General features: G+C 47.7%; 2 protein-coding genes across 3 annotated transcripts in view; one reads left to right on the forward strand and one right to left on the reverse strand.

Moving 5' to 3' along the window:
* Window positions 1-11,326, forward strand: part of vasnb (vasorin b) — a 32,784-nt gene extending 21,458 nt beyond the window's left edge. For both annotated transcript variants that reach the window (XM_080446806.1, XM_080446807.1), the window contains one exon: window positions 7,129-11,326. In XM_080446806.1, coding sequence (XP_080302932.1) covers window positions 7,153-9,207 — 2,055 coding nt within the window. In that variant the 5' untranslated portion in view covers window positions 7,129-7,152 and the 3' untranslated portion in view covers window positions 9,208-11,326. The remainder of the gene's footprint in view (window positions 1-7,128) is intronic.
* coro7 (coronin 7) overlaps window positions 1-12,503 on the reverse strand; it is a 179,952-nt gene that overhangs the window by 73,571 nt on the left and 93,878 nt on the right. The gene's annotated exons all lie outside the window — the stretch shown is intronic.

Below are 12,503 nucleotides of genomic sequence, written 5' to 3' on the forward strand. Positions count from 1 at the left end.
TCCCCAATGCATTGGACCTGCCTATGCACGGTGCGGTAGATCATACGCTAATGCACATACCACAAGCATTGTTCCCTTAGAAGATAACGTCCTCCAACGGGGAGAGAGAGAGAGAGAGAGAGAGAGAGAAGGGGGCCCTCTTTAATGGGAGTATGCACTCTGTCGTGTGTGCAGCCTTATCCCTTTACCAAGACTTTGGCAGGGTGCCTCCATCCACCCCCCCCCCCCTTACAGTAACCAGCCTGTCCTGCTGGATTATACAAGTGCTCTATGACCCCCCCCTGACTCCCTCCCTCCACCCGCCTCCTCCTCCTCCTCCTCTGCCATCCCATCCCATGCCCCCTCAGTGTCCCTTCCGCTCAGAAGATAAGGGCTCTTGACGTCGGGCCTGTGGGGCTTTAATTGACGAGACCCACTTCACCCTTCCCGAAGCCAGGCCTCATCCACCTCTCCGACCCCTCCACTCCTGCTGACAGAACCTTTCTTTTCAGCCCTCCACTGTTCCCTGTGCTAGTGTTTTCCTTTCCTCCTGGTCTTGAAAAGACGAGAAAAAAGGGGGGAACAGGGGAGAGGGCGAGTGTGAGACAAAAGATTCTTTTTTTTCCTTCTGTCTTTGACTTCTTCACAGCTTCTCAACTCTTTATTTTTCTTTTCCAGGGGGCTGACCGTGTGTTTTTCTTTCACGGTGTTGCGTAAAGACGTTCCCATGCTCTTTTTTTTCTCCTGTGCGCCGGCTTCGCCTCGCGGTTGCTAGCTCCCCCGGCTATATGTTAGCGTCAGCCAACGCGCTCTTTAAAAACGGCGCAGTTTATCTATAGGCCCCAAGTAGGAAGAAAACAGAGACGTCAAAAAACTGTTTTTGTTACAGTGACGAATCCTGGAACAAAAAAAGGGTCTCACCTCTGTATTGCTGCACATTCACTTATCCAGTCTGAAAGACCTGGAAAACATTCTGTTAATCTCTAAACGCTAGGCCAGCGAGACCATAAGGCCGGCTTATGAGAAGCTCCCTCTTTTTCCAAGCTCAGCTGCTGCCTGTCTCAGGAATGTCTCCACAAGCGCACAGGAGAGAGGAAAGGAAATTACAACTCAAGAAAGGCAGAGGAAGAGAGAAGGGTAGGGGAGGGAGAAGCTCAACGGCTGCATTCCTCCCTGTGCGGGGATGACAGGCCTGTCCGTCTGCTAACACTCTTCTCCCTCTCTTCTCTCTCGGTCCTCCGCTCGCTCCGAAACACTTGAGTTAATGCCACACAGTCAGGAGTCACTCAGCACCAGGGGATACCGACTGAACCTGTACTGTACCGATGCCATGATGGGGTCCTTATCTGCGCGCGCTGATAAGACGCTGCACACGACACTTGCTGCCACACGGAGCAAAAGCAAATTGGGAGAATCGTAGCTATGAAGGTCTTATCTGCGATCTGCTGGTGTGCAGAGAACCATCCCCCCCCCTCCCCCACCCCCCCGCCGCCAACCTCAGGGTTATCAGATGTGCCTGGCCTGATTCGGAATGAGGCACGGTCAAATAAACACTCTGGCCCGGGGGAGCTACGCCAGAAATGCCGTGTTGGACTTCTAGGGGTGAAAAATATTCTCCGCTTTATCTGCACGGCTCACTTCTCTTTCATGTGCTCCTCTCCCCGTTCTCCCTTTCCCCCCAAATCCATGCCTCCATCTTTTTTTACGACACATTGCTGCATTGATGTTGTGTATTCTGGCTCTGGTCCCTTTCTTAGCTGTCTCCGGTTCAGATATTACCCAAGTCACTCCGGAAGAGGTGGGATCGGGTTTTTTGGACAACTTCAGACACATACTATATATCTCTTTCTCACATGTATGCACATAGTAAAGTGCAGGCAGTAAATTCACATAACGGTTCATACTTACACAGCTCTCACTCCTTTTCGTCTCGCACCTCACTCATGCACACATGGTTGCTTGCATACAAACATGTTTGCACGCACACACACACAAATTCCTGCCATGTCTGTGATGATATGAAAACCTGAGACACCCAAGAATGCCTGCGTACAATCCAGCTGTTGCCTGGTTCTTCCTTTCTCCTTCATCCCCCTGTTTATCTTTCCAAATCCCTTTGTTTTCCCTCATTGTGTATACACATGCAGCTTCCATCCTCTCTCTCTCTCTCTCTCCCTCTCTCCTATCTGCCTCTCCATCATTTCCAACTCCTGTAACGCAAACGCTCTCTTCCTGCATTTTCCCCCCTCTCTTTCCAATCACTGCATTTAAAGGGTTAGCGACCCTGCAGTGAACTTGCAGATACAATTGTGCTTGCAATCAGTCAGAACTTCTAGAAATTTGATTTCCACATTTGGTCCTCCTACAATATGAAGTACCGAGAACGTTGAAACCAGTTACTCTGATTTATTGCTCTCTTCCTAAATCCATTACGACATTCTCTATACGTAATTACCAGTCCGTTTCAGTGAATGTCCCCAGGGCACTGTGAGTGTAAACTATGGGATAACTGCAGCCCCTCACCTCTGGTTCCCACTCAGCTGGCGCTGATGGCGAGCTACGGTAACACCTCCAGATGTTATCAGCTTTGTCCAGATTTTCCATAAACAATTGCAATGCTGACTGGCAACAACTTTTCGGCATGACTGGCAAAGGTTAGGAGGCATTTTATTTCCTGTTGGCAGGTTCTGGCGGTTGGACATGAACCACATAAGCCCCATTTTATATTTCGTCATACAATGCTGTCGCGTGGCAAAAACAGCCGCGTGACAATAGATCCCTGGTTGAAAGTGGTTAACTATAGTGCTGAGGGCTTTGTTTCAGCTACACTTCTGGATTTAACCCGTTAAGACCTGGAACATCATTTTTTGATTTGAGCTAAAAAGCATCGTTTTACACTTTGGCTATTCAAAAATAGCAGATATGCAAGCTCATAGCGCGGCACTGAGTGCCGCGCTATGAACTTGTAGATCTGCAAAAAAAAATATTATTCGAGAAAATTGCACATGTATTTTTAAAGCGAACATTTGTAACTCAAATCTTTGCTTCTGGGGTCCCTGGAACTAACTATTTTGAGATGGGGGTCCGCGGCCAAATACATATACATTTTGCGGTCCTTGACATGAAAAAGTTTGAGAACCACTGGATTTAGATGACATTTGTACAATGGGAACCTCAGGCCTTAATGGGTTAAATGGGGTTGTTTCTCTATAGATATCTGGCTTTCTGCTCCGGTTCGGAATAATTTGGATAATAACAAGGATAACAGCAATGCGTTGGTGGCAGGGTCCAAGCCTTTGCTATGGTCCCTTCTGGTTTGTACCCTGCAGGAGGGAAAAGAGGAGATCAATGAATGTTTTCCATGGGGGTTGCGATTTCAAGGAAAGAAAAGTATGCCGAAAGAAAAGGAAAATAAATGCCACAGCCGCGGCGTGGATGAGATGATACCTCCTCCCCTCTGCACCCCCGAAAGCCTTGATCTCCTCTCCAAGGCCTGACATTCGAGGCAGTGTTTTTCTCTAAAGAAAATGTTTCATTAAACAGAGAGAGTAAGACCGAGAGCAGGAGAAAGAATTCCAAGGGAAGAAAATATTATTTAAGATGGCAGTGACTCTGTTGCTGTTGTAATATCTACTTGGCACCGGTTGGTGAGGTTTTCAACATGCGGAGCAGCCACTAAACCTGTTTTCAGAGCGGAGGCATGGGTGCCCATAAGTAAATAAGGCAAAACCACAATTGATGCAAGTTTCTGTTCTGTTTCCTTTGGCATACAAAGATCATTGTCAGAGCTATTGCTTCAGCGCTACAACGGAAACTCACTTGTACAACTACAAGATCAATTATAATCGACCAAGTAAATCTGTGAAAAGGAATTCATTCCTAAACAACAGAACACAACCCACAATAAATGGCCCATTAAAAAAAATCTTAAAAACAGACAGTTCAGCAATTTGCTAGCTGTTGTCATGTACATAAGCAACTAATGTACAGTGGATTTCATGTACTGTAAGTCCATCTCTGTGCAGACAAAGAAGTCTGGCTTCAAAGAGAACAGAGCTCAGAAGTGGCACAGAGGAATGGAGGATTATAGCTACTGTATGTTGGCCCATGGAGGCTGTACAGTATATGTTCATAGCTCAGAGTTGAGCTAGCACAATGATTCTCAACCTTTTTCATCTCAAGGACCCCCAGTTTGATATATACCCCATTTCATACAATTTTGTATCTCTGGGGGCGCAATTATTTCACTCTGAGAGTGTACAAATGGAAGCAAATGGACCCATCGATTTGGTTAGAGTTGTACACTCTCAGAGTTACAGACCCGTAAAGGTGGCTGCATGCTACAATTTTAGGTGGAAACAACGTTTTCAGCTAAACGGTGATTATGATACTAGGCGCTCATAGTCCGGTGATGTCGGTTAGTAAAAACAGAGAGATGTGTTGAGGTGAGCGGTGAGTCGCTTATCGCCGCGGCTCAGTGACGTCATGTTGTAGTTTTCAAACCACCGCGGTGAGAGGGTGATCACCGAAAATGGCCCCTGGGCAAGACGAAACAGTGCATGCATGCCATCTGAATAAAAAAAAATAGATACAAAAAATGAAAGAAAGGAAAATAAATATTATGCCAAAATATCTGAGAAAAAGAACAAGGCTGCAACTTTCAGGAAAACAAAAAGTACAAGAAAACAAGTGAAGAGAATTACACATCACAAGCTTTGTCTGGAACACTTCTGGAGTAATAGGTTTGAACTCTGGACGAGAAGGACACAATGTTCTGTATGTGAACTATGTGTAAATCTGAAAAACAGTGACAAGGCTTTACTCATACAGGTGGTACTCTAGTCTAGACAGCAACAAAGTTCTAACAAGACCCCCCCCCCAAACAGAAAACAAGGTTTCAACATGCCTCAAGCCCCAACCAAAAAAGGCATGACACCGCCAGGGAGGGAAGTTTATCAGTATGTCTTGTATATCAATATCTCAGGTTTAAGAAAACAGCACAGCACCATCTACTGTCTTCCTGTGCTGTCCTGAGTTAATAAAATATTGTGTTTGCATATTTCACCTTATTGTGAACTTCAGATACTAACCCCCCGCACACACACACACACACACACACACACCGACAAAAACACTGTGTTTTTCTCAGCCTCAGGAGAGGGAGGTAGACTCAAATAGAATGATAGACAGAAAGAAAGAGGCCGACAGAGAGAGTGGGGGAGAGGAAGAAGTAAGAGGAAGACAAATTGGCCAACAGATAGAGATGTTCCCTTCTCCTCTCCCAAGGCAGCCTCACTCCATAGAATGATAAACTGTCTTGCTGACTCTCCTCAGCGTCTAGTTCCTCCTTTATCTCCCCTTCATTCCTCTCTCCCTCTCCTCCATCACTCCCCCCTCCCCCTTTCGACCCTTTCAAGTTGTGCGCCGAAGCTCGACCAGGTGTTTGTTTTGAGCCTAAAGAGGGCTCAGGTGAAATGGGTGTAAATTAGTATATAAGACTCCTTCTCTCCCAGGCGCCCCTACTCCCCTCAGCTCCTCTGCGTATTTCAGCCATTTTCAGCCTCCACGGGCACTTCAGACATGTGTTTAGCGCTGCAGTTTGTTGGCCGTCGTTCCGCGTAATGACAACATAGAAAGTGTGTGTTATTTATGCCGAGTTCTCTGGTCAGGGAAGCTAGCTCCGGGCTATCAGCGTAGCTCTCCTCCGAGTTTAGAACAACCACAAAGTAAATGATCCACAGATGCAGGGCCACGTGCTCCATGGTAGACACACGGCCACACGGCTGCTGACACCGTGTCGTTAGAGGAAACTGGAGAAACCGAGAGCGCCGTTTATGGTGAGGCTGTTCTGACGGAATGCGACGGTTTTTCCATTTTAGAAGCACTTAACCCTTTGAGACCGGGAACGCATCTGTGTCATTTTTTCTTTTTTAGATTTCTTTGGGCTATTCAAAAATAGCAGATCTACAAGCTCATAGCGATGAGCTTGTAGATCTGCTATTTTTGAAAAAGAAGTCGTGAAAACGTGTGCAAGTCTTTGAATATACTATGTATTTTCAAAGCAAACATTTGTAACTCAAATCTTTGGAAAAAAAAATTGACAAATGTTCACTTTAAAAAAGGATAAGATTTGCACACAATCTTTCAAAAATAGCAGATCTACAAGCTATGAGCTTGTAGATCTGCTGTTTTTGAATAGCCAAAAAAAACGGTCTTAATGGGTTAAGAGACAGAAACATGTACACACTTTGTGTGTAAATGTGTAAAATGTGTTTGTGTGTTTTATTCTTGCCATCATCTGAGAAATAACAGAATAACAATGGATTGGTTCGTCAGTGCTTTGTGTGTGTGAGTGTGTGTGTGTGTGTGTGGGTGCGTGTAATATACAGTGGAGTATGTCATAAACAGTTTACTATCCTCCTTCGTACATCCATAGTGTGCAGTACAGTAAATGATAGTGCTGTGGGTAGCTCACACACACACACACACACACACACACACACACACACACAGTCACACACAGTCACACACCATCTGCCAAAGGAGTAGGATGGAGACAACAGTCTCAGCATCACAATACTATTAGTTACACAGCACATTGCATGGATAGTGTGGCACTCTTGTCGTGGCAAGACGCCACACATCTAACTTTTCCCTAGAGTTGGAAAAGTTCCTCCTCCTGGGCCCTGAGGTCACTGCCAGAGCCTATTGTTTGAGGGAACAGTGTCAAGAGAATGCCTTTGATCACTGGAGTATACAAATCCACAGCAACGATAGCAAGCCCCTCTAAAAGCCACATTAAAGGACCCCACAATCAATCAATAACAGACCTGTGCCGGTCCGTAGGCTTATTATTCTACTGTGGAAAAAACATATTTTTTTATGAAACAAAGTCCACGGTTGTGCTTCGTGTATCTGTTATAGATTTCTTGTTGCCCAACAGCTGGGGGGCTCCTACACTCAAACATGGCCTTCACAGGACCTTGCAAGGAAAGAGAACAGAGATATGATTTGTACTGCTTTGCACAACACAATTGCGTGTTCTGAGCGTCGCACAAATCAGCCAGTGCTAACATTATGATACAGTCGTATATCTCTGTGAATGTTGTGTACACAGTTCACTGACATTTCCTCGCTCTCTCGTTTCAGGCCGAGGAGAGAAGGATCCGCACCATGAAGGTCTTTCTCACTCCGTTGACGCCCTTCCTGCTGTTCTTCCTCCTCCTACCCAGTGGCGTCACGTCCAACACCTGCCCGAAGGACTGCTCCTGCACCACCCCGGACTCCATCTTGTGTTTCCAGCGACGCTCGCCCACCATTCCCCCGGGGGTGCCCCCGGCCACCAAGAGCCTCTACCTCTTTGCCAACGGCATCGAGGGCCTCGCCGTGGAGGACTTTGACGGCTTGGACAATCTGGAGATGCTGGACCTCAGCCAGAACAAACTGACCGAGCTTCCGGATAGGGTGTTTGAGCCACTGACCTCCTTGAGAAACCTGGACCTGTCGTCCAACCAGATCACCCACATTTCAGAGGAGAGCTTCCACGGCATGGCCCTGCTGGAGCGTCTCTATCTGTACAGCAACCACATCAAGACCATCCACCCTGCGGCCTTTAACGGCTTGGAGCAGCTGCTGGAGCTAAAGCTGCAGGGGAACCAGCTGACATCGCTGCCTGCTCTCTCCATGCCCCGGCTGCTGCTGTTGGACCTGCGTTTCAACGTGCTCCCCACTCTGGGCCATTCGGACCTCCAGACCCCCAACCTGGAGTCCCTGAAGTTGGGCGGGGTGGGTCTCACCAGCCTGGACGAGGAGCTCATGGCCATTCTGGGAAACCTGCACGAGCTGGACATCTCGGGAAACAAGCTGGAGTCGTTTCCCAAAGCTCTGAAGGAGGCCCGGGGGCTGATCCACCTCAACCTGGCGGGGAACCCCATGGGTCCTCTGAAAATAGAGCACCTTCAGAACCTGGGAGAGCTTCAGGAGTTGGACATCAGCAGCCTCAGTCTGCAGGGACTCCCGCAGGGCTTCGCCCAGCTCTTCCCTCACATCAGGAAGCTGACGGTGGCTGAGAATCCCTTCAACTGCCTTTGTACTCTGTCCTGGTTCCCTGGCTGGCTGAGGGCCCAGGGCATCGCCCTGGAGAGGACAGAGGAAACCCGCTGCCACTTCCCGCCCATCAACGCCGGAAAGGTGCTTGAGAGACTGGAGCACAGAGAGTTTGGTTGCCCTACCACCACCACGGTCACCACCAGCACCGTCAAGACCACCACTACCGTGCCGGTTCCTGTCACCACCCTCCCCAGTACTACCAGGGGTATCCCAGTGCCCAGGTCCAGTGACGACCCCATGGACACGGACATCGACTCTCCCCTGCCCCCGGTGCCCGCCTCGCCGAGCAGCAGCAGCCACATAGAGGTAGAGCAGCACTTCTGCCCTCCCAACACCTGCCTGAATGGGGGCACTTGTCGCCTGGACCAGCGGGGTCAGGTGGAGTGCACGTGTCCACGTGGCACCTCGGGCATCTACTGCGAGATCCGCCACCCACCACCCTCATCGCCTGAAGAGGAGGTGTCGATGGCGACCGTCACCGCAGACGCCCCGGACATCAGCTCGCGCCACGTCACCTCCACCTCCATCCTGCTGGACCTTCACCGCTACATCGAGATGCGGCCTTACATCCGCGGGATCCGCCTGACCTACCGCAATCTCTCCGGGCCCGACCGGAGGCCGATGCAGCTCAGCCTTCCGTCTTCCTACCCGGAGTACACGCTCAGGGGCCTGAAGCCCAACTCCACCTACACCGTGTGTGCCAGTCCACTGGGCACCCCCGCTGGCACGGACACCGCCTGCACCGAGGCACACACGGCCGCACAGCAGCACAGCACCACAGGGGCACAGGTGGAGGACAAGAGGTTGACCACCCTGTTGGTGCCCGCCATGGCCATCCTGCTGCTGGTGGTGCTAATAGCGGTCGCTGTGGGGGTGGTGTGCTACCTCCGCAGGAAGAGGGCCAAGGGCCAGCTGGACTTAGACTGTGATCCCTCACAGCTGGAACTGGAGGGAGTCAAGTCTGGCTTGGACAATGGGGCACTGCCTCAAAAACAGCCGGAGCTCATGATGCCGGAGCCTGCAGTTCAGAATGGCAACCTGGAATACGAGGTGTTGCTGCTACAGGATCACTGTACGTCAAATAACAACATGTCTTCTCACAAGCCCTCCTACTTCTGACGCTGGGTTTGGTGACTTTTCGAACTTATAAGGAGTACTTTGCTCCTGAGCTCGGTTCTTCCCACTGATGAACTACAGACTCCAGCTACTGTTACTGGTGACAGTGAAGGAGAGAACCAGTCAGCAGCCAGCCAGCCAGCCAGCAATGGAGAAACTGAACATACTGTATAAATATTTAACCCATTTCCCTTCATTTGTCTAAACAGATATGAAACATTCAAAACACGCTAAGGACCTAGAGAAAGCTCTAAAAGTGCCTTTACTTCATTCTACATAATGCTGCATTCCGCTACTGCAATGTTTCTTCAATCACATAGCTGGTCTGGCAACCTCTCAGCTCGCCCACTATCAGCCGTGGTTCAAAGACCAAGTGTGGCTGGGACAGGTGGTGTGTTGTTATTGGCTGGAGCTAAGGGTCAAAGGTTTAGGTGACCCCCTGGGTCCCGACCGAGGACTGAAATGGGGCTGTGCTGCCATTTCCCCATTATAATGACTGAAATAAACTAAAATGTTTTTTTTAAAACTTTTTGTAGCACCTCTGCACTACCCCCAAAGTGGGCGGTGCTTGCTGTGAATGACATCCAAGTCACCAAATGAAGAGAACCCTTTCAGTCAGAATGGCTGACGCTTGTGAAAATGGCATTGTTTTTTTTATGTTGTAAATACAGTACATTTTTTTATATATATTTGTCTTAATGTTATTATGTTTTTGTTCTCGTTTCACTGTGTGACTGTTAGAAGTTGTTAACTCCTCCACCCCCCCCCCATCTCTTGTGACTAACAGACAGACAAAACAGCAGATTACAATGTTTGAAGATTAAAACTCATTTCGCACCAGCAAAGTCAATCAAAGGGCTTTACACTCAGAATGTCAGACGGTGTAAGTAGATGTAAGTCTGGGCAGACATAGAATAAATCCCCCCTTCTCCGTGGTCCAGCCCCCTTTTCCTAAGCACAAAGGAGGTAAGCAAGATTACAAAAGTTACAAAGGGAACCAGTTGACTGAACTGAACACCAACACACACACACACACACACACACACACATACATACACACACACACACAACACACACACAACGCACTGCAGCTGAGCTTCAACCATACTTGGAGCTTTCTTTAACCACATACACACTCACATGACTCTACCCGAGGGGAAACAAGTACTTTAAAGACCTTATTTATTGTTTATATTCCCGAGAGCAAAGACTCAGTTACTATATCCCTCGACCGCAATTTGTGAAGAACATTCTCCACGGCCCGGGCCCACAACAAGCAAAAAGGAGATAGCGGTTGTGTTTACTGCGTTTCCCTTGGGCAGAATTAGCTCCCACGGCATATTGACGTGCGCCATTAACTTCCCCTTGGCAAAAGAGGGTTCCAGTTTTGCTCACTTGCACCCAACCAGACTATGAAAACGCCAGACGTAGCACAGCGAAGGGTTCCAAGTTGTTCCAAGTGTATGCTCTCTGAGTTGAGGACAATGAGACTTATGTTGCAGTGAGGGAGGCCTACAGGAAGGCTGTTGTGGAGACGCACTGCGCTGAGATCCAAATCTGTGCACAAGGGGGGGGAAGAGCTACACAAAAGTTACCTTTTATGTGTCTGGTGGCGTTAACCTGCTCTGGTTGAAGATCTCCCTGTACGTGTGAGTGAGCGCGTGTGCACTGTAGATCTCTGTCAACATCGATGATAATGCAAGAGCATGTTCTGTCTTGCACGGAGACCCACATACATCGAGTTGCTATCACACACACACACACACACACACACACAGTGCCCTCATGCCCAAGAGTACATTAACTCCCCCCAACAACTCTACCTATAAAAATGCGAATTGCTATATTTCAGTGCAGTATTTCCAGCGCACAGGGAGACCGTCTTCACACGATAATAATCCAACTATTTAACTGGAATCCTTGTCTGTAAAATAGAAAACATTGAAGGTATCCAAAAATATTTTCAATGTGATTGTTTATTTTTCCCTGTTTACTTTGGGAAGCGCTTTGTTGTATGTCTGTTTCGTTTGTCTTTTCCAGTTCAGTGAATTTATTTGTACAAGTGGAAAAAAAGTAATGATATTATCATGGAGAAAAAATGATGAATAAAAAAAAAAGGAAAGTACAAACAGGTCTATTTTTCATTTCAACGTTTTGCCTCTGGGATGTAGCTTTGACTGACAGGCAAGGAAGAGATCATAAAACAAATTGTAAAGTACAAATAGGTTTATTTTTCTTTTGAACGTTTTGCCTCTGGGATGAACCTTTTGACTGACAGGCAAGGAAGAGATGAGACAATGGATGTTAACATTCTCTTAACCACTTTCTACCTGGCGTCCCTATTTTGGGCCTGTCATAGTTTCTAAAATCTTCAAAAATCATCCAAAACATTTCAAGCTTTTCAAAAATAGCTCACAACTTGTCATATTGCGGCACTTGTGAGCCTATAGATTGCCTAGTTTTGCTATTTGGCATACGATGTACAGTAGTGTGGTTAAGAGGTACACAGCAAAATCCGGAGTGTTAATTTAACTCAGTTTACAGTGTAAACATGAGGGAATAGGTGCAGGCAAAGAGAAAAGGGTCTTTTTTCACTTCAAAGGCACCTGCGGTACTGCACACTGTGACTTTGATGTGTGCCAATTCAGCCACAGTGTGCCCATGAATTATATTCAGTTGGTGCAGAGGTCCTGATCAGATTCCTAAAAACACTGTGTGTGTGTGTGTGTGTGTGTGTGTGTGTGTGTGTGTGTGTGTGTGTGTGTGTGTGTGAAAATGTTTTATGTTCATACAGCAACAAGAGTCCAATTACATATGTACACTCTCTTCTTTCGGGGTATCTCAGCAAAGGTGGCACAATGAATACAACTGTGCGTGTGTGTGTGTGTGTGTGTGTTACACCCTTCTCAGTACAGCATCACCACCACAATTTTTTTTAACAAGTCTCTTTGGAAGGCGAGAGGTCTCGGAATTTATCTTTTCCTTTAACAGCGAAAGCTGCAGGCAGAATGGAATAAAGCTTATGATTGAAAACATGCTGATGTGAAGGTATTAGGTGGATTTTACCGTAGCGGGTGAGTCACTGGCTTAAGCCTAATGGGCACCGCATTGTTTGTGAACCAACACAATAACACACGAGCTGACCACCCATGTGTTTTAATAAGAAGAGCGCCGGCCTGGCAGGGGATCGATGTGGCATGCACGCTCACAGGAACACCAATGCACACACACATACTTGCACGTACTGAATGCACACGGCGCGCACAGGCCCAGGTAGAGAGGCGTACAGCTGGGAGCTG

Source organism: Gymnoscopelus braueri (genome assembly GCF_963280865.1).
Source record: "Gymnoscopelus braueri genome assembly, chromosome: 13".
NCBI classification, from domain to species: Eukaryota; Metazoa; Chordata; class Actinopteri; order Myctophiformes; family Myctophidae; genus Gymnoscopelus; species Gymnoscopelus braueri.